Source organism: Phyllopteryx taeniolatus, chromosome 10 (genome assembly GCF_024500385.1).
Source record: "Phyllopteryx taeniolatus isolate TA_2022b chromosome 10, UOR_Ptae_1.2, whole genome shotgun sequence".
In the NCBI taxonomy this organism is placed as follows: Eukaryota; Metazoa; Chordata; class Actinopteri; order Syngnathiformes; family Syngnathidae; genus Phyllopteryx; species Phyllopteryx taeniolatus.
In genome coordinates, this window is record NC_084511.1 from 5,925,105 (window position 1) to 5,948,364 (window position 23,260).

Consider the following 23,260-nt stretch of genomic DNA (forward strand, 5'->3'; position numbering starts at 1 on the left):
GTAGCGTGGCCATTCCCAAAATGTTTAGTAATGGTTTAATCCAAACTCCCTTCAAACAACGGCATGTTAGTACTGTCCACTAACCCGTGAAAGTTTCATAACAACAATGGCACCTGGAGTAGGTTGGTCATGCTCTTGTGTGTGTGTTAGCGTTCAAAATGCCACTCTGGTTTACGTGTGTTGGATTAAAATTTTAGGTTATTCGCTTTTACGTTGTTGATTGGAAGCTTTTCGTCGCCAGTATATTGTTCAGAGTGGGGCGAATTTAGTATCTTCAAATATAGAACTCCACAAGTTGCTAGTTTCTGCGGTCTGTTGTAATCGAATGAGTAGCGTCAATGTCAACATTTAGTTTCATGTCAATGAGTCAAACATGGATTGACATGGGTATTCGCGATGTAAACAACGTCTTGGTTAACGTGACTTCTCTAGGCCGCCGTGGGCGCAAGCGCAAGACTGAGGATGAGGAGAAGGAGAAACCCGCCAAGGAGGCAAAAGGAGAAGAAGGGGTCCCCCCGCTGGAAGGCCTAAGGGTGGTTATCGAACACTGGTAAGCATTTATGTCACAATCAATACAACTGTGGCCTTAACGTGTGGAATTGGTCGTCAAAGTTATGATCAAATTCATCTGCAGTCTGTATATTAATTGTTGTTGTGTGGCTTGCACGGTATCAGATTCTGACGGTATGATAAACTTGAGCAAAAATATTGCGAAATCACAGTATTATCGGTATTATATATCCATCCATCCATTTTCTACTGCTTATCCAAGGTCGGGTCACGGGGGCAGTAGCTTTAGCAGGGACACCCAGACTTCCCTCTCCTCAGCCACTTCATCCAGCTCTTCCGGGGGGGATCCCGAGGCGTTCCCAGGCCAGCCGAAGGATGTAGTCTCTCCAGCGTCTCCTGGGTCGTCCCCGGGGTCTCCTCCCGGTGGGACGTGCCCGGAACACATCACCATCCGAATCAGATGCCCCAGCCACCTCATCTGGCTCCTCTCAATGTGGAAGAGCAGCAGCTCTACTCTGAGATCCTCCCGGATGACCGAGCTTCTCACCCTATCTCTAAGGGAGAGCCCGGACACCCAGCGGAGGAAATTAATTTCGGCCGCTTGTATCCGGGATCTTTTTCTTTCGGTCACGACCCACAACTCGTGACCATAGGTGAGGGGAGGAATGTAGATCGACCTGTAAATTGAGAGCTTTGCCTTTCGGCTTAGTTCCTTCTTCACCACAACGGATCGATACAAAGTCCGCAACACTGCAGACGCTGCACCGATCCACCTGTCGATCTCCCGTTCCATTCTTCCCTCACTCGTGAACAAGACCCCAAGATACTTGAACTCCTCCACTTGGGGCAGGATCTCATCTCCGACCTGGAGAGGACACGCCACCCTTTTCCGACTGAGGACCATGGTCACAGATTTGGAGGTGCTGATTCTCATCCCAGCCTCTTCACACTCAGCTGCGAACTGCTCCAGTGAGAGTTGGAGGTCATGGCTTGATGAAGCCAACATAACCACATCATCTGCAAAAAGCAGAGATGCAATACTGATGCCACCAAACCGGACCCCCTCTATGCCTCGGCTGCGCCTACAAATACTGTCCATAAAAGTTCTGAACAGAATCTGTGACAAAGGTCAGGCTTGGTGGAGTCCAACCCTCACCGGAAACGAGTCCGACTTACTGCCGACAATACGGACCAAATTCTGACACTGGTTGTACAGGGACCGAACCGCCCGTATCAGGGGGTTCGGCACCCCATACTCCCGAAGCACCCCCACAGAACTCCTCGAGGGACACAGTGGAACGCCTTCATCAAGTCCACAAAACACATGTAGACTGGTTGGGTGAACTCCCATGCTCCCTCGAGGACCCTGCCAAGGGTGTAGAGCTGGTCCACTGTTCCACGGCCAGGACGAAAACCACACTGCTCCTCCTGAATCTCAGATTCAACTTCCCGATGGACCCTCCTCTCCAGCACCCCTGAATAGACCTTACCAGGGAGGCTGAGGAGTGTAATCCCCCTGTAGTTGGAACACACCCTCCGGTCCCCCTTCTTAAAAAGGGGGGCCACCACCCCAGTCTGCCAAACCAGAGGCACAGTCCCCGATGTCCACGCGATGTTGCAGAGGCGTGTCAACCAGGACAGCCCTACAACATCCAGAGCCTTGAGGAACTCCGGGTGAATCTCATCCACCCCCGGGGCCCTGCCACCGAGGAGCTTTTTAACCACCTCGGTGACCTCAACCCCAGAGATAGGAGAGCCCGCCTCAGAGAACCCAGACTCTGGTCCCTCATGTGAAGGCGTGTCGGTGGAATTGAGGAGGTCTTCGAAGTATTCTCCCCACCGACTCACAACGTCCCGAGTCGAGGTCAGCAGCGCCCCAGCCCCACTATACACAGTGTTGATGGTGCACTGCTTGCCCCTCCTGAGACGCCGGATGGTGGACCAGAATTGGCCTGATGGTGCCAACTCACCATCAGGTGGTGATCAGTTGTCAGCTCCCCTCCTCTCTTCACCCGAATGTCCAAGACATGCGGCCGCAAGTCCGATGACACGACCACAAAATCGATCATCGAACTGCGACCTCGGGTGTCCTGGTGCCAAGTGCACGTGTGGACACCCTTATGCTTGAACATGGTGTTCGTTGTGAACAATCAGTGATGAGCACAGAAGTCCAATAACAGAACACCGCTCCGCTTCTGATTCGGGGCGCCGTTCCTCCCAGTCATGCCCTTCCAGGTCTCACTGTCATTGCCCAAGTGAGCATTGAACTCCCCCAGCAGAACGATGGAGTCCCCAGCGGGAGTGCTCTCCAGCACCCCCTCCAAGGACTCCAAAAAGGGTGGGTACTCTGAACTGCTGTTTGGTGCATCGGCACAAACAACAGTCAGGACCCGTCCCCCCACCCGAAGACGGAGGGAGGCTACCCTCTCGTCCACCGTGGGTGAACCCCAACGCGCCGAGCCGGGGAGCAATAAGTATACCCACACCTGCTCGGCTCCTCTCACCGCGGGCAACTCCAGAGTGGAAGAGAGTCCAACCCCTTTCGAGAGGACTTGTTCCAGAGCCCAATCTGTGCGTGGAGGCGAGTCCGACTATATCTAGTCGGAACTTCTTGACCTCACAGACCAGCTCGGGCTCCTTCCCTGCCAGAGAGGTGACATTCCACATCCCTAGAGCCAGCTTCTGTAGCCGGGGATCGGATCGCCAAGGTCCCCACCTTCGGCCACCGCCCAGCTCGCAGTGCACTCGACCCCTATGGCCCCTCCCACAGGTGGTGAGCCCATGGGAAGGGGGACCCACGTTACCCTTTCGGGCTGTGCCCGGCCGGGCCCCATGGGTGCAGGCCCGGCCACCAGGCACTCGCCTTCGAGCCCCACCTCCGGGCCTGGCTCCAGAGGGGGCCCCCGGTGACTCACGTCCGGGCAAGGGAAACCTGTGTCCATTTTTTGTCGTAATCATAAGGGGTCTTTCAGCCGTGCTTTGTCTGGTCCCTCACCTAGGACCTGTTTGTCATGGGTGACCCTGCCAGGGCATAAAGCCCCAGACAATTTAGCTCCTAGGATCATTGGGACACACAAACCCCTCCACCACGATAAGGTGACGGCTCGAGGAGGGAGTTTTATATCTTTAAAATGTATTATTTTGTAGTCTTTTACTTTTTTAGATAAAACACAATATTTTTAAACAAAATCTAGAAAATCTGGTACATTAATAAATGTATACTAAAAAAAAATCCAGTATTGTACCTTAAGTGAGCAAAACCTGCAGCTCAACAGTAAAATCAAACTCAATGAAAATATGCAATACTTTTTATGTATAAATCTAACCACAACAAATGTTATGGATAAAAACTAAAAAAAACAAATAAATGCATTAACTTAAGATTTCGCTATTATTATTATTATTGTTGTTAAGTTGGTTTAACAAAGTGCCCCCTCGGGGATAATGACGACACCTTGGATTGTCAACATTATCATTCTCCAGTTATGAAGGTACATACCCTATTAACATTATTGCTTATTTCAAGGATGACTGTGATTGGCTTTTGTCATCCCCATTCTCGCCGTGTTAGATCGAGGAAATACACACACCGCTGATAATTGAGAGCGACAAGAAATTTATCACGATCTTCGATCTCGATCATACAATCGCACAGCCCTAATCTCGAGTCACTGTCAATCTTCATACAAAACTATGGTACGCTATGGTCATGCTGTACCGCCTCAAAAAATGGTGCGACCAACTGCTAGTGGTACTAGTGAAAAGGCTAGTGTAGAGCACTGGTACAGTAAAACCATTCATGAGACACATGTTGTAGTATGGCAGGGCTCAAAGTTAACTTTTTAGGGCACTTACCCATGGCAAACTTGAGCTTGTCACTCAAATGTTATGCTAAATGCTATATGTCACGGTTCGGTTTTATCACAGTATCAGTCTCAAGGTACACTATGTATTGCAGTATTGTGGGAAAGCTCATGTATGGTATTGCAGGAAGGTTGACTGTACAGGTGGAGCGAAGAGGTGAAAACAGGAATATGGAAAAACCTCTCTTTTTCTTGCTCACTGAGTCCTTCTCAATAGGCTTCAGTAGTTTCTGTGTGTTTGCCCACAGGTTTTTGTGAAAAAGACATCACATCATATATTACCGTGCACAGTGCCTCCAAAACGCTATTATTACTGCAGCAATAATCATGCTGTCCTCACATTAACAAAACTGTCTATTGAGAAATTATTTTCCATAATTTAACAGAATTTGTCATTTTTTAAAAATATTTATAACATTAGAAATTGCTGATATTCTAGCTAATATTAAAAGATTTCTGCCTACTAACAGTCCAAAAATTCAAGTCAAGTCAGAAAGGTGGGAACACTCTTAAAGGCAACACAGGTTTAGAAACAGCCAAGTGACAAAATACAAAATAATCATGTGACTGCTACATAGTTTATTTTCCTCCGCTTACTGTTATTGTAAAATTATTTATTTTTCTGAGCAGCCTCTATGATATGTTTTTATTTGAAATGTAGACATTACATTTGAAGAGAGGGAAATATGTAAGAGGATTTATTTTTGTAGTGATATGGAGTGGACCTATTATCTTATTTTTGTGACTAATGGAATGTAATCGCGGAGGTATATGTTTTAACGGGAGTTAAAATAGTTATTCCCTCTCCATGTGATGGTCATTCACCTATGACTTTTGACTCATTAGTACACCACAAAAGAGTGATACTGTTAGAATATGCCTAAACAATTCGGCGAAGGAGAGGGGGCGGCGACACACGGAGATCCGACTCACGGGGCTTCTTGGTGGCAGCTGCTGTGAGCCAGGACGCTGGCTTTGTGAAGCGGAGATCCACGGCAACCGATTCCGGCCCGGGGGTCTGCATTTGCTGGGACAGAGGCTGGCATGAACAACAAGGCGCCTCTATCGTGACCAGTCGATTGTGATGCACAACGGCTTGTTATTTTATGCAGAGACGAGGCCACAATGTGATCGAACCACTTAATTTCGCGATAACGTGAATATTGTGTGTATCGTAGGACAATTTCTTTCATACACTTGCCCGATTAGCGATAACGTGAATATTGTGTTTATCGTACGACAGTTTTTTTCATATGCTTGCCCGATTGGTACAGTATGTTTTGCTAGCTTGCTCTTGAGTATTTTTGACTTGCCATGGGGAATCTGTAAACTTTGAGCCCTGTATGGCATTTTTAAAATGCGTTTATGTTTAACTTACAAAAAAAATCAAGTTCTTATTTGCATGTTGTCCTTTCCTTGTTGCTAAATTGCAAACGTCTTAAGTTGACTTTCAGATTTGTGACCGATAGATAGATAGATGGTTGGATGGATGGATAGAAAGTAAGCTTGCTTTAACCTGCTGTATCGCCAGTGAAAGTGCATCCAGTCTTTTTTTTTTTTGAGTCCATGATGATTGCGACAAAGCCTTTCAGGTTTTCCTGCTGTTGCTTACGTAGTGCTGTAAAAATGTCCTATTGTTGCAATAATTCACTCACCTGCTGTGTCAGCGAGACAAACTCCTTGTCTGGTTTCACAACTGCTTTTTGTGGCGGGAAACAGCGGCATTTTGAGACTCTCTGCAGTTTCTCTGAGTTTTCCCCAAAAGACGAATAAACGACGTGCATCTTTAGTGAACTGCTAGCTAGTTTGTAGTCGTCTAAGCCGTTTCCGTTAGCAAAACATAGCAACAAAAACAGCTTGGACGGAAAAGTTAGCTTTGTGGCAAAACTTGCAGTTGATCTGGCAAACATTCAATACGACGGCCCTGCCCGATGCAGTCACTTCTAAGTGAAACACAGTAAGTAAACTACAATTCCCAAAGGACTGCTCAACCTTCCTTCCTTATCTCTTATGAATATGAGTATTTATCCGAAATAAATACATTTAAAAGCAATGCCAAAAGCTCATGTATGAAATTAAGTGTAAAAGACTAAAACAGACATTTTTCCTATAATTATAGCTGGCTTTAGTTAGATTTGGAAATGCTACATGTCATTTTAGTTCATTTTTCTTATTTTTATTTAGTTTATGAAAATGTCTTTTCAATTTTAGTTTTTATTTCATTCGTTTTCGTTTACTATAATAACCTTGCAGTTAACTTTGTTGCAAAAAAATGTGCTTTGCAAATGCAGTAGTGGATTAAACACATTTAAACACAGTATTACATGATCTAATTGTTTTTATGAAAAAAACACACCGCACTAACTACTGTTTAATATCATGTAATGCATAAAGTATGGTTGGCTATGGTAGTCCTCACCTGTTCATACCCATTGGCTAGTGACCGCAGAAACACTGCAGGTGACCGATTTAAAGAATAACAGATGTAGTTGGACTGAAAGGTTTAATCCTCTTCACCACATAGGGCACATGCACCAAGGTGTCCAAAGAGGTTTGTGGTTTTACAATGGTAGGAACAATATACATTAGTACAAGCAACATACTGTACAGTATGTTTGCATACACTACACAACGCAACAACAACTGTGTAACAGAGGTCCTTCTAAAAATGTCAACAATTAGTACGCACAGGTCGCATACATTAGCAAATAAAGCAAGCAATACCGAGTGAAAACACAGCAGTATCATACAAGTCCTAAATTTTAGTGCTCGCACAATTCTTAGGGACAACACTAGCCACTCACACACAACAAGTCTCACTGCAGCGGGAGAGCAGAAAGGGAAAGGAGAGTGCACGGTTTGACAAGTACGCGAGCCGGGGAAGCGGAGGATAGGCACTAGTCAAATAGGCAAGATTTGACAGCAGCTTTTTTGGAAAATGGCATGGGCTTAATCAGGCAGAGTACAGTGAAAGTGCTTGTGGAACCAGGAAGAGGGCACTGCATAAGCTTGTCTAACTTGGATACTATGTATAATATGTATGTGGGGTGCTCCAATCAGAGTTTTATGCTGCCGATTCTGGTACTGATAATCTGTGAGTTTGCTCTGCCGATCACTGCTGATCAATCATATAGATTAGCGGTAAATTTTCCAATTTATTTATGGTGCAGGCTATTGGCTGTATGATCTCTGACATGTTTGTTTGGGTTCCTTTGCAGCTCTTGCGGACCTGCGCGGTCTGAAGGGGGAGGGGACGTTACACTGGAGCTGGGTGATAATGGGAAAAATAATAATCACGATTATTTTGATTGATATTGAAATCATGATTATAAACATGATTATTCATTTTTTCCAAAACATTGTATTTATTCAACGACTAAAACTAAACTTTAAATATAATTTAAAAGAAAAACCAGAAAATAAATGAAATTTAAAAAATAATATATTAAAATACTAGAAATTGGGGGAAAAAATACATTCATGGCTAAAAACGTGTCAATGCTTTTAGTCACTGTTTTTCTTGTCTTAAAAAATCCTCATTATTCTGGCATTTAGCAAATAGAAATGATTTTGGTAATCCTAACTGACCAAAAACAGGAAAAGTTTAGTCTGATTTTATGTCACAAAAGGTGTCAAAACCCGATACAGGGTCAAAGTTTTCGGCGGTCCTTTTATTCGAGTGAAACTTATGTCATGTTAAATCTGTTTAAAAAAATATATATATATGTTTTTCATCACAATTGCAAGACATAACCGCATTATCAAGTATCTGTACTTGGAATCGGGAAGTACAAAAATGAAAGTACTTGTACTCTATCTGAAATGAAAGTGTGAACCCCAATTGAATCCATGTTTCATCCAATCCAGCCAACTTGCTAAGCAACACTAACATCCTCATGTTACTCTGTTATCATTGGCAGTAAGAGCTGACGAGTGTATGGGCGTAATGCCGAGGGGGTGAAATCTGCCCTGTTGGCTGTACGCCCTGAACTGACTGTGGTCCTCAACCCTGAGAAGCCCCGCAGGAACAGCTTTGAGATCACTCTGATAGATGGAGGCAAAGGTGAGCCAAAGGAATGGACTTAATTAATTGTACTATGTACTTGTATGGCCGTTAAATATTACTTACCACATTATAGTATAGTTATTTAATTGGAACTGGGATTACTTTATCAACTTTCCATTTAGAAAATTGGTTTGAAATTAGGACGTTGATTGAAAGTCAATCTTCATTATGTTCGACTTGACATGCTCTGTATAAGCAGCACTCTATTTCCCACAATGTAATTATCACCCACAACGTGAATAATTATGATCTTATTCTACCATCTTTCCTTGTCTCATGTCAATAGAGACATGTCTCTGGACAGGAATAAAGAAGGGTCCACCTCGTAAACTCAAGTTTCCAGAACCTGATGTCGTAGTTTCTGCTCTTCAGGAGGCTGTCGGTACCCAGTAGATGCAAGGTGAAGGTTTATCATTTTGAAAGATAGAGTGGTACCCTCACTTATGAGTGACCTGACTTAACACTTTTTCGAGATACAAGCCATCGCTCAGTCTATTTTTTTGCTTTGATTTGCAAGTACAAATTCAAGTGCTGGATGCTGGCAGTGAACTCCACTCACTTCACAACATGCAGCAGTTTGGCACATTGTGAAATATTCTTCAAAAAAGAGGCTTCAAGCTAGGGGTGTGCGATATGAGCAAATAAAAAGCTCTTTTTAAATTTTTATTTTATGATGATAATTTGACGATATCCTGTAAAGAAAAACGGTGTAAATCTCGACTTGCTTCCCTGGACATTTATTGATAGACACAGCGTTTCAAAACAACAGTTATTGTTCTTCTACAAAACATTGCACAAGAATATTGTATGGCAATATTCAACATGAAAATGCTTCAAGTTATGTCCAGGGTGTATAAAAGAGAATACGCCAAATCAGGTTTGCACAATACTATTTCAGTTAAGCTTTTTTTTTTTTTTTTTTTTTTTTAAACAAAAAATTTAAACAAATGTCTAAAAATTAAAGTGACATCAAAATGTAACCCTAATTAAATATTTTAAACCAAATAGACAAGTTTGTCACTACAGCACACACACACAAATTTGTCTACAACACTGCAGAAAGAAATGAAGTTGATCACGTTCTTTGTCTTGCCGTTTACCGTAATTTCTCGTGTGTAATGTGCATTTCCCCCCCCCCCCCCCCCCGAAAACTGTCAAAAGTCAATAGTGCGCATTATACATAGGTATAGGAGGAAATGGGGGGGGGGGGGAAAGGTTCACATTTTATAAATGTATGCCGCCATCTAGAGATAATAAAAAAGTTGTACACTTTCATTATAGTATGCCACCACCGCCTAGAGGTTATGAAAAAGGTGTAGCCTACACTTTCATTCCAATATATCAGGAGTACATATGACTGCATATATGTACAGTGCTTATAGGTTTACAGAATTTGTGAAATTTTGTTTTGTTTTTTTAAATACGACTGATGACTGAACAACAACCGTCACAAATTGCTTTATGGTTATGTTTTGTTTAATGATAATGTTTTGAAATGCTTGACAGTTTAATTTGAATCCCATTAAAATAAAATAATGTGTTTCGCCTGGTCCTTCATGTTTTCTTTAAAGATTTGTACACATCTTACAAATTCTGCCTGGGTAATCAAACATATGAGCACAACTGTGTGTTTTCTCATTTACTAAATAAAAGTAGGGCTGTGAATTTCAAAATAAGAGCAAGTAAATAAAAAAGTATTATGTGTTCAAATAAAGTGCTTAACATCAGAATAAATCTTTGAACAAAACTAACAAAATACAGATAATACTTTTATGTTTTGATCATATGCGTAGAAGAAAAATCATGCATTGTAAAAATGCATTATACATGGGTAGAAGGGTTTTCCAGAATTTTGGGGGTGCGCATTATACACGAGAGATTACGGTACTTGTTTTTATCATATGGTATGTGTTTGCTAAATGACTTGGCGAGGGTTTTCTGCATGTGTTTTGCAAATTTTCTTATCTTTAGCGGAAGTCGTGGATGGATGGCTGGCTGGATGGATACTTTATTCATCCCGTGAGGGAAATTACATTTAGTAGCTTCATAAACCTTTAAAACATTTCCACATGACAAGGTGTTTCTTATGAATATATATCACCCACCCCACTACGTCAAGCTGTTTCATGTCATTCCTGGTTGAGTTTACGGTCAAACGAAACATAAAACAAAGATTAGAAGTTACACATTAAGTAATTAAACATCCACATCATTTTGAATGTCCACTATCTTAATGCTAAAACACAATGTAAAAAGCCATAGAAATAGCATCTATGTGACATTGTTATAATGCTTCAAGCAACAGCTGTTAGAACACATGGTGCACCAACATGCAGTATGCACAGTGGTGTGAAAAAGTGTTTGCCTCCTTCCTGATTTCTTATTTTTGATAGGCACCAGCACGCCCGCGACCCTTGACGATAAGCAGTACGGAAAATGGATGGATGGATGTCACACTTAAATGTTTTCCATCATCAAACACATTTAAATATTAGCCAAAGACAACAGAACTAAACACAAAATGCAGTTTTTAAATGTTTTTTATTATTAAGGGAAAGAAAAATCTCAACCCGCATGTTAAAGCATAACTGTGGTTTATCATACCCAAGTTCGCGTTCTGTAGCCACACCCAGGCCTGATACTGCCACACCTGTTCTCAATCAAGAAATCACTTAAATAGGACCTGCCTGACAAAGTGAAGTAGACCAAAAGATCCTCAAAAGCTAGAAATAATGCCGAGACATTAGCCAAAGAAATTCAGGAACAATTGAGAAATAAGGTATTTGAGATCTATCAGTGTAGAAAAGGTTATAAAACCATTTCTAAAGCTTTGTGACTCCAGCAAAACACAGTAAGAGCCATTATCCACAAGTGGCAAAAACATAAAACAGTGGTAAACCTTCCCAGGAGTGGCCGCCCGACCAAAATTAGAGCGCAGCGACGAGTCATCCAATAGTTCACAATAGACCACAACAACATCCAAAGAACTGCAGGCCTCACTTGCCCCACTTAAGGTCAGTGTTCATGACTCCACCATAAGAAAGAGACTGGGCAAAAATGGCCTCCATGGCAGAGTTCTGAGACGAGCACCACTGCTGAGCAAAAATAACATTAAGGCTCGTCTCAATTTTGCTAGAAGTCATCTTGATGATCCCCAAGACTTTTGGGAAAATAGTCTGTAGTCTGACGAGACAAAAGCTGCACTTTTTGGAAGGTGTGTGTCCTGTTATATCTGGTGTAAAAGTAACACTACATTTCAGAAAAAGAACATATACCAACAGTAAATTATGGTGGTAGTAGTGTGATGGTCTGGGGCTGTTTTGCTACTTCAGGACCTGGAAGACTTACTGTGATAAATTGTACCAGGAATTCTGCTATTTACCAAAGAATCCTGAAGAAGAATGTCCAGCCATCTGTTCGTGAACTCAAGCTGAAACGAATTTGGGTTCTATAGCAGGAAAATATCCAAAACACACCAGCAAGTCCACCTCTGGATGGCTGAAGAAAAACAAAATAAAGACTTTGGAGTGGCTTGGTCAAAATCCTGACCTGAATCCTATTTAGCTGCTGTGGCATGACCTCAAAAAAGGCAGTTCACGCTGGAGAACCCTCCGATGTGGCTGAATGACAACAATTCTGCAAAGATGAGTAGGCCAAAATTCCTCCATAGCACTGTAAGCGACTCATTGCAAGTTTTCGCAAACACTTGATTGCAGTTGTTGGTGCTAAGGGTGGCCCAACCAGTTATTAGGTTTGGGGGGGCAATCGCTTTTTCACACAGGGCCATGTAGGTTTGGATTAGTTAGTAAAAAAAAAAAAAAAAAAATTTAAAACTGAATTTTGTATTTACTTGTGTTGTCTTTGACTAATATTAAAAAAATTTTGACGATGGGAAACATTCAAGAGTGACAAAAAGGCAAAAAAAAAAATCAGGAAGGGGGCAAACACTTTTTTCACACCACTGTACACTGGCAATAAAACAATACAGGCATATATTCTTTCCTCTCTGCAAAAAAAAAAAAAGATGAGTATTACTGCAGCTTACCAAGTCACTTAGTTGTGAAACTCTTCTTTGTTTGTCTGTATGACTGTATAATACTACACCCCATTGGCCAAGGGGCGCATACCAGAAGGAGCACAAATGCTGGAATTGATTAATGGTATTTCTATTTATTTCAGTGGGGAAAGATAATTTGAGACACCAAGTGTTTTGAGTTATGTGCATCATGGAACAAATTTAACTCGTAAGTCTACGCACCAATCTACCTAAAAAAAATAGAATGCATAGAATTTAACAACACAGCCTTCATGTTTTTATTTGTGTATCCTAAGAAAGTGATGGCTTTACTGATTCTCACTCACATTCGGTTTGTTGACAAAAAATAACTATACTTGATAGTTAAGAACTCTGCTACAAAGGTGTTATCTTTCATAGCTGAAGAAATGACTTTTTTTGTCCTCCGTGACACTTGATAGATTTTAGCTGTGACATGGTTGAATAAAAACAGTTACTAAAACTTACATTTTCTAGGACACGCTCACTTGCACCACTCAAACCAGAAATCATGTTGTTGGCTTAACCATCCACCCCTCATAGTCCTTTGTGAGAATTTATAATACTGTCGTATAAAAAGGCCCACCCTCTCTTTCATGCAGATAATTGTTCATGGGCGTGGCTTGTGGAAGCAGAATGACGAGGAGTGACCAAACTGGATACATACAGTCTCTCCTCTGAACCAAGCAACTTCAGCTCACACTTATGAACACATGGCGACACCTACTGGAGCATTTGAGAGCAAAATTCCGTTTCCATACGTTGTTGTGTGTTTTTGTGTATTAGAAATTTGACATTTGTGCTATTTTTATACTTATTTTTCTGCAAAGTAAAATTGTAAAAATTTTGGGGAATTGTTATTGGTTTGTTTTTGTATGACTTATGACTAAGCAGTGCTCATGGCAAACCCAAAGTTACTTAATGATGCATAAAAACTCTTTTGAGAGCATTAGTTTGGAAGAAAGTCTATTTTTTTAATGAAATCAATTGAACACAAATATGAAGCGTAATATGAATGGAAGATATAATGTGAGGACGGTCGTCGTGTAAAGAAAGTGGTGTCCATCTCATGCCTCGTTTCACTGAGCTAAAAATTTTGCATAACTCCCTAGGAATGATGAAGAAAAATATAAGAGCCATAAAAAACACTCCCATTCTAGAGAATATTTTAAACAATTTCCATCAGAGACAAATTTAGTGAATAATATGATGCTTTTTTCCCCCTAATCGTTTTAACTTAATTTGTTTTATCCCTCCTACTTTTCCATCTTATAGTTGTATTTATGTACAGGGTTCCTACATAAATTTGGAAAATTATGGAATATGATTTCAGAAATTTCCAGGTTTGAAAAAGTATGGAAAATCTAAGACATCAGATTATACAAGGAAAGATGGCAACCTGACAGACTGTCAGATTTTCTGATAAGTAAACATGAAGTACTCTGAGGACAGAAAATAGCTAATTTTATGCAATAATGACTGATTTAATCATCGATCTTATTTGGTTATTACAACACCTTTGATGACTGGTATACATACTCTTGAGGAATTGAGGGGGCAAATGAAGAGACAGGAGCGGCACATAGAGTTCATAAGGTTTAAATCAAATTGCAGACAAGAAGGATGAAATAAATGTGGGGAAAAAAAAAAAAAACTAGGCGATTAAAACGCAGTGACACTTCCTGGCACAAAAACTGACAAACACTAACTGAACACTTCACCGTTGATGTTTTGAATGACACCACCGTCCAGCCAACGAAGACTGACAGAGAGTACAGTGTTGCCAGCCTGAGCGCTTGCATCAACCATCACATATAAATATATCGAATATATGTGTAATAATAATTGACCTCAACTCTGGACGTTGTGAGTCGGTGGGCCGAATACTTCAAGGACCTCAATTCTACAAACATCTTCCTATGAGGAAGCAAGGTGTGGGGACTCTGAGGTGGGCTCTCCTATGTCCGGGCTTGAGGTAACTGAGGTAGTTAAAAAGCTCCTCGGTGGCAGGGCCCTGGGGGTGCATGAGATCCGTCCTGAGTTCCTCAAGGCTCTGGATGTTGTGGGGCTGTACTGATTGACACGTTTCTGCAACATTGCGTGGACATCGGGGACAGTGCGTCTGGATTGGCAGACCAGGGTGGTGGTCCTCCTTTTTAAGAAGGGGGACCAAAGGGTGTGTTCCAACTATAGGGGGATCGCACTCATCAGCCTCTCTCGTAAGATTTATTCTAGGGTTCTGGAGAGTAGGAACTGTCTGGAAGTCAAACCTTAGATTCAGGCTGAGCAGTGTAGTTTTTGTCCTGGCCATGGAACAGTGGACCAGCACTACACCCTCAGCAGGGTTCTGAAGGGTGCATGGGAGTTCGCCCAACCAGTCTACATGTGTTTTGTGGACTTGGAAAAGGCGTTAACTGTGTCCGTCGGAAAGTCATGTGGAGTATGGGGCACCGGCCCCCCTGATACTGGCTGTTCAGTCCGTGTATGACCACTGTCAGAGTTTGGTCCGCATTGCTGGCAGTAAGTCGAATATGTTTCCTGTGAGAGTTGGACTCCGCTAAGGCTGCCCTTTGTCACCGATTCTGTTCATTACCTTCATGGACACAATTTCTAGGCGCAGCCAAGGTGTTGAGGTGATCCGGTTCGGCGACGTCAGTATTATGTTTCTGCTTTTTGCAGATGAGATGGTTCTGATGGTTTCATCAAGCCGTGCTCTCTTGTTAGTGCGGTTCGCAGCCAAGTGTGAAGCGGCTGGAAAATCGGGACCTCAAAATCTGAGACCATGGTCCTCAGTTGGAAAAGGGTGGAGTGCCCTATCTGGGTCAGGGAAGAGATGCTGCCCCAAGTGGAGGAGGTCAAGTATCTCGGGGTCTTGTTCACGACTGAGGGAAGAATGGAGCGGGAGATTGACAGGCAGAACGGTGCAGCGATGCAGACTCTGTATCAGTCTGTCGTGGTGAAGAAGGAGCTGAGCCAAAAGGCAAAGCTCTCAATTTATCTGTTGATCTACATTCCTACCCTCATCTATAGTCATGACCGAAAGAACAAGATTGCAGATACAAGCGGCCGAAATGAGTTTCTTTCGCAGGGTGTCCGGGCTCTCCCTTAGAGAGAGGGTGTGAAGCTTGGTCATCCGGGAGGGGCTCAGAGTGGAGCTGCTGCTCCTTCCGCATCGAGAGGAGCCCGATGATGTGGCTTGGGCATCTGATTAGGATGCCCCCTGGACATCTCCCTGATGAGGTGTTCCGGGAACGTACCACCGGGAGAAGGCCCTAGAGACGTTCCAGGACATGCTGGAGAGACTGTCTCTTGACTGGTCTGGGAATGCCTCGGGATTCTCCTGGAAGAGCTTGACAAAGTGGCTGGGGAGAGGCTGGGCTTCCTTGCTTAAGCTGCTGTGACCCGACCTCGGATAAGCGTTAGAAAATGGATGGATGGATGGAAACTAGAAAATCTATTTGCTGGAGTACTGAATAATGATTACATTCCCTTAGAAAGTTATGGGACGGAATGACTCTCAATAGTCAAGCGGTCATGCGTTGCAAGGGAAAAGGAATTGTTTAGTCAAACTTTCGAGTTGGACGACAAAACAAACTTTCTGCCTGGAAATTAGGGTCTGGAAAAAGTATGGAAGTCTGAAATCTCAAATACTTTTTGTGATTATTGTGATGAAACAATTACTATGCAAGACCATATTGTTATATTTATATTGTTATGTGTTGTTTTGTACTGTTGGGATTGAAATAAAAGCTTAACTCTTTAACGGCACACTCAACCGTTTGGTAGAGTAAATTTTGAGTCACTATTTCAGTGAGGAGTACCTAATTGAATTCAAGCTGGTTGAGCCATCTCTACCACTTGACTGAGATACACTATATTGCCAAAAGTATTTGCTCACCTACCTTGACTCAGCTATGAATTTACATCCATCCATCCATTTTCTGAGCCGCTTCTCCTCACTAGGGTCGCGGGCGTGCTGGAGCCTATCCCAGCTGTCATCGGGCAGGAGGCGGGGTACACCCTGAACTGGTTGCCAGCCAATCGCAGGGCACATAGGAACAAACAACCATTCGCACTCACAGTCATGCCTACGGGCAATTTAGAGTCTCCAATTCATGCATGTTTTTGGGATGTGGGAGGAAACCGGAGTACCCGGAGAAAACCCACTCAGGCATGGGGAGAACATGCAAACTCCACACAGGCGGGGCCGGGGATTGAACCTGGGTCCTCAGAACTGTGAGGCTGACGCTCTAACCAGTCGGCCACCGTGCCGCTGAATTTACAGTGCTGTGAAAAAAATAGTTATATTTCTCAAGTTATATTTTTGCATAGTTTTCCCACTTTGTTTAAAATCATCAAACAAATGTAAATATCAAATATAACCCAAAATGAAATTAAAATGTTTTTTGGTGATTTCATTTCTTACGAAAAGGAAAAAAAAACTATTCAAAGTTACCTGGCCAAGTGTGAAATAAGTGATGGTTCCCTAAACCGAAAACTGGATGGGCCATCCTCAGCAGCAACAACATTTTTGATAACTGGCAGTGAGTATTTCACATCTCTGTGTAGATATTTTGGCCCACTCTTCCTTGCATTATTTGAATTCAGCAAAAAAATGGAGGCTTTTCGAGCATGAATTCCCTTTTTAAGGTCATGCCACTGCATTTCGGATTTAGGTCTGGACCTTGACTAGACCACTCCAAAACCTCAATTATTTTTGTTTTTTTTGTTTTTTTTAAAGCCATTCAGAAGTTGACTTGCTGGTGTGTTTTGAATCTTTACCCTGCAGCAGAATCCAAGTGTGCTTTAGCTTGAGGTCACAAACTGATTGCCGAACATTCTCCTTCAGGATTTTGAGTTAAAGAGCAGAATTCATGGTTCCATCAATCACAGCAAGTTGTCCAGGTCCTGAAGGAACTAAGCAACCCAAGACCATCACACTATCACCACCATGTTTGACTGTTGGTATGATGTTCTTTTTCCTGAAAGGCTGTGCTGCATTTAAGCCAGATATAACGAGACGCCTTCCAAAAAGCTCAACTTTCATCTCGTCAGTCCATATGATATCCTCCCAAAAGTACTGGGAATCACTGAGATGTTTTTTTTTTTTTGCATAAGTAAAATGAGCCTTTATGTTCTTTTTGGTCAGCAGTGGTTTTTGCCTTGCAACTCTGCCATGGATGCCACTTATTGTTGTGTCATGAACACTGACCTTATCGGAGAAAAGGGAGACCTCCAGTTCTCTAGAAGTTGTCCTGAGTGCCTTTGTGGCCTTCTGGATGAGTCATTGCTGTTCTCTAAGGGTAATTTTTGTCGGCCGGCCACTGCTGGGAAGGTTCACCACTGTTCCATGTTTTCTCCATGTGAGGACAATTGCTCTCTGTATGGAATCCTTAAAGCTTTAGAATCAGAATCATTGGAATCAGAATCATCCTTATTTGCCAAGTATGTCCAAAAAACACACAAGGAATTTGTCTCTGGTAGTTGGAGCCACTCTAGTACGACAACAGACAGTCAATTGACAGAGAACACTTTTGACAAAAAACAGTCACTGAGCAAAAAAAGGTTCCTAGTTATCTGGTAATGCCGGTATACCCTTTCCAGACAGATAAATTAATTACTTTATTTCTTTACTGTTCTGGAATTTCTTTGGATCATGTCATTTTGTTGCAGCTTTTTTAGATCTGTTGTCTGACTTTATTTTGTCGGGACAGATACTGTTTGTGATTTCTTGATTGAATAAGTGTGGAGGTAATCAGACTTCGGTCTGATCAGTGAAAACTAACCAAAAATTGTGATTAGCCGCAATTAATATATGATTTAATAAGGGTGGTAAATACCTTTTCACACAGGGCCACTGTGAAAAACGGAATATTTTTGTTCCCTTAATAAATGAAATCCATTTAAAAACAGCATTTTCAATCCTCCTTGAGCCGTCACCTTATTGTGGTGGAGGGGTTTGTGTATCCCAATGATCCTAGGAGCTAAGTTGTCTGGGGCTTTATGCCCCTGGCAGTGTCACCCATGACGAACAGGTCCTAGGTGAGGGACCAGACAATGCACGGCTCCAAAGACCCCCTATGATGAGAACAATTATTGGATCACGTTTTCCCTTGGTCACCGGGGCCCCCCTCGGGAGCCAGGCCTGGAGGTGGGGCTCGAAGGCGAGCGCCTGGTGTCCGGGCCTGGACCCATGGGTGCATTGTGTGCTGGGTGGTGACCGAAGGCAGGGACCATGGCGATCCAATCCCCGGCTACAGAAACTGGCTCTAGGGACGTGGAACATCACCTTTCTGACAGGGAAGGAGCCTGAGCTGGTGTACGAGGTCGAGAAGTTCCGACTAGATATAGTTGGGGTCACCTCCACACACAGCTTGGACTCTGGTACCAGTCCTCTCAAGAGGGCTTGGACTCCCTTCCACTCTGGAGTTGCCCACGGTGAGAGGCGTCAACCAGGTGTGGGTATACTTATTGCTCCCCACCTTGACGCCTGTACGTTGGGGTTCACCCCGGTGGACGAGAGGGTAGCCTCCCTCCGCCTTCGGGTGGGGGGACGGGTCCTGACTGTTGTTTGTGCCTATGCACAAATGCAGCAGTTCAGAGTACCCACCCTTCTTGGAGTGCTTGGAGGGGGTGCTGGAGAACGCTTCCGCTGGGGACTCCATCGATCTGCTGGTGGACTTCAATGCTCACGTGGGCAAAGACAGTGAGATCTGGAAGGGCGTGATTGGGAAAAACAGCCCCCCCGATCAGAACCCGAGTTGTGTTCTGTTATTGGACTTCTGTGCTCACCACGGATTGTCCATAACGAACACCATGTCCAAGCATAAGTGTGTCCACACATGCACTTGGCACCAGGACACCCTAGGTCGCAGTTCGATGATCGACTTTGTTGTCGTGTCATCAGACTTGCGGCCGCATGTCTTGGACACTCGGGTAAAGAGAGGGGCGAAGCTGTCAACTGATCACCACCTGGTGGTGAGTTGGCTCTGATGGTGGGGGAAGATGTTGGTCCGACCTGGCAGGCCCAAACGTATTGTGAGGGTCTGCTGGGAATGTTTGGCAGAATCCCCTGTCAGAAGGAGTTTCAACTCCCACCTCTGGCAGAACTTCACGCACGTCTCGGGGGAGGCGGGGGACAATGAGTCCGAGTGGACCATGTTCCGCGCCTCCATTGCTGAGGCGGCCGACCGGAGCTGTGGCCGTAAGGTAGTCTGTGCCTGTCGTGGCTGCGATCCCCGAACCCGTTGGTGGACGGCAGCGGTGAGGGATGCCGTCAAGCTGAAGGAGGAGTCCTATCGGGTCTTTTCGGCCTGTGGGACTCCTGAGGTACTGGCTGGCCAAGCGGAATGCAGCTTTCCTGGTTGGTGAGGCAAAAACTCGGACATGGGAGGAGTTCGGTGAGGCCATGGAGAACAATCTCCGAACGGCTTCGAGGAAATTCTGGTCCACCATCCAGTTTCTCAGGAGGGGGAAGCAGTGCACCATCAACACTGTGTATAGTGGGGATGGGGCACTGCTGACCTAGACTTGGGACATTGTGAGTTGGTGGGGAGAATACTTCAAAGAACTCCTCAATTCCACCGATACGCCTTCCCATACGCCTTCTCCTATCTCTGGGGGTGAGGTCACCGAGGTGGTTAAAAAGCTCCTCGGTGGCAAGGCCTTGGGGGTGATGAGATTCGCCTGGAGTTCCTAAAGGCTCCGGATATTGTGAGGCTGTCCTGGTTAACACGCCTCTGCAATATCGCATGGACATTGGGGACAGTGCCTCTGGATTGGCAGACTGGGGTGGTGGTCCCCCTTTTTAAGGAGGGTGTGTTCCAACTACAGGGGGATCACACTCCTCAGCCTTCCTTGTAAAGTCTATTCAGGGGTGCTGTAGATGAGGGTCCGTCAGGAAGTCGAAACTCAGTGGAACAGTGGACCAGCTCTACATCCTCAGCAGGGTTCTGGAGGGTGCATGGGAGTTTGCCCAGCCAGTCTACATGTGTTTTGTGGACTTGAAGAAGGCGTTCGACTGTGTCCCTCGGGGAGTTCTGTGGGGGTGCTTCGGGAGTATGGGGTGCCGAACCCCCTGATACGGGCTGTTCGGTCCCTGTACAACCAGTGTCAGAATTTGGTACGTATTGCTGGCAGTAAGTCGGACTCGTTTCCGGTGAGGGTTGGACTCTGCCAAGGCTGACCTTTGTCACAAATTGTGTTCAGAACTTTTATGGACAGTATTTGTAGGCGCAGCCGAGGCATAGAGGGGGTCCGGTTTGGTGGCCTCAGTATTGCATCTCTTCTTTTTGCGGATAATGTGGTTCTGTTGGCTTTATCAAGTCGTGATCACCAACTCTCACTGGAGCGGTTCGCAGCAGAGTGTGAAGCGGCTGGGATGAGAATCCAAATCTGAGACCATGGTCCTCAGTCGGAAAAAGGTGGGGTGCCCTCTCCAGGTCGGGGATGAGATCCATCCCCAAGTGGAGGAGTTCAAATAACTTGGGGTCTTGTTCACGAGTGAGAGAAGAATGGAAAGAGAGATAGACAGGTGGATCGGTGCAACGTCAGCAGTGATGCGGACTTTGTATCAATCCGTTGTGGTGAAAAAGGAGCTAAGGCGAAGCTCTCTATTTACTGGTCGATCTACATTCCTACCCTCACCTATGGTCACAACCCACAGCTCGTGACCGAAAGAACAAGATCCCGGATACAAGCGGCCGAAATGAGTTTCCACTGCAGGCTGTCCGGGCTCTCCCTTAGCAATAGGATGAGAAGCTCCGTCATCCGGGAGGGGCTCAGAGTAGAGCCGCTGCTCCTTCGCATTGAGAGGAGCCAGATGAGGTGGCTCAGGCATCTGATTAGGATGCCTCCCTGATGAGGTGTTCTGGGCATGTCCCACCGGGAGGAGACCCTGGGGGACGACCCAGGACACACTGGAGAGACTTTGTCTCTCGGCTGGCCTGGGAACGCCTCGGGATCACCTCGGAAGAGCTGGAGGAAGTGGCTGGAGAGAGGGAAATTTCTGCTACACTTAAGGTTCCCCAGAGCACAGTGGCCTCCTTAATCCTGAAATGGAAGATGTTTGGGACGATCAGAACCCTTCCTAGAGCTGGCCGTCCGGCTAAACTGAGCAATTGGGGGAGAAGAGACTTGGTGAGAGAGGTAAAGAAGAACCAAAAGATCACTGTGTCTTAGCTCCACAGATGCAGTCGGGAGATGGGAGAAAGTTCTAGAAAGTCAACTATCACTGCAACCCTCCACCAGTCGGGGCTTTATGGCAGAGTAGCTCGACGGAAGCCTCTTCTCAGTGCAAGACATGAAAGCCCACATGTAGTTAGCTATAATAAAAAAAAAAAAAAAAAAAAAAACACCTGAAGGACTTCAAGATGGTGAGAAATAAGATTCTCTAGTCTGATTAGAACAAGATAGAAATTGTTGGCCTTAATTCTAAGTGTCATATGTGGACAAAACCAGGCACTGCTCATCACTTGTCCAATACAGTCCCAACAGTGAAGCATGGTGGTGGCAGCATCATGCTGTGGGTGTGTTTTTCAGCTGCAGGGACAGTGAGACTGGTTGCAATTGAAGAAAAGATGAATGCGGTCAAGTACAGGGATATCCTGGACAAAAACCTTCTCCAGAGTGCTCGGAACCTCAGACTGGGCCAAAGGTTCACCTTCAAAAAAGACAATGACCCTAAGCACACAGCTAAAATACCGAAGGAGTGGCTTCAGAACAACTCCATGACTGTTTTTGAATAGCCCAGACAGAGCCCTGACTTAAAACCAATTGAGCATCTCTGGAAAGACCTGAAAATGGCTGCCCACCAACGTTCACTATCCAACCTGACAGAACTGGAGAGGATCTGCAAGGAGGAATGGCAGATGATCCCCAAATCCATGTGTGAAAAACTTGTTACATCATTCTCAAAAAGATTCAGAGCTGTATTAGCGCCAAAGGGTGTTTCTCCTAAATACTGAGCAAAGGGTCTGAATACTGAATACTGAATAATGGGTTTGTGATATTTCAGTTTTTGTTTTTTAATAAATCTGTTTTTTTCTGTCAATATGGGGTGCTGTGTGTATGTTAATGTAGAAAAAAATTTACTTAAATTATTTTAGCAAACGGCTGCAATATAAAAAGAGTGAAAAATTTAAGGGGGTCTGAATACTTTCCGGACCCACTGTATGCTCCTGGAAGAATGGACAAAAATTCCCATAAACTTACTCCTAAACCTTGATGAAAGCCTCCCCAAAAAGGTTGAAGATGTAAAAAGGAGACCAACATCATATTAAACCATATGGATATAGAATGGGATATCACTGAAAATCATATCTGAGTCAAGGCAGGTGAGCGAATACTTTCGGCAATATAGTATACATTATGCTGAAAAAAAATCCATGAGATCTCACTTTGTCTTTCATTAGTATGCTTCTTCCTCCCTCGAACCAGGAAGTCAGAAATGCAAAAACAAATCATGCCAGACGTGGGCTGTTTATGGTAAAAACTTTGAAGGGTAGGAATATTTTTTTGATTCATACAAGTAGAGATCTTACCAAACATACCAAAAAAGTTAAATGTCTAATATTTTTTTGCAAATATGCTCAACCAAATAGTTGATTTGTTGCTTTATGGTAAGATTACAAAATGATGCTAAGGAAATTCAGATGTACTGTCTGGTATGAAATCAAAACTTTTTTCATCCGTTGCTGAGTATGAAACATCAAATGTTTTTACATTATGACTGCTGAATTAATGATATCTTAAATATTACTACTATTG

The 23,260-nt window shown here is 43.9% G+C and overlaps 1 protein-coding gene across 3 annotated transcripts in view; it reads left to right on the forward strand.

The window, feature by feature from the left end:
• Nucleotides 1-23,260, forward strand: part of selenoh (selenoprotein H) — a 24,791-nt gene continuing 1,531 nt past the window's right edge. The window contains exons 1-5 of one of the 3 annotated variants that reach the window (XM_061787709.1): nucleotides 1-122; nucleotides 433-550; nucleotides 8,294-8,436; nucleotides 8,726-8,839; nucleotides 13,096-13,341. In XM_061787709.1, the coding sequence (XP_061643693.1) occupies nucleotides 107-122; nucleotides 433-550; nucleotides 8,294-8,436; nucleotides 8,726-8,832 (384 nt within the window). In that variant the 5' untranslated portion in view covers nucleotides 1-106 and the 3' untranslated portion in view covers nucleotides 8,833-8,839; nucleotides 13,096-13,341. The other 2 variants (XM_061787707.1, XM_061787708.1) reach the window with 2 other exon arrangements.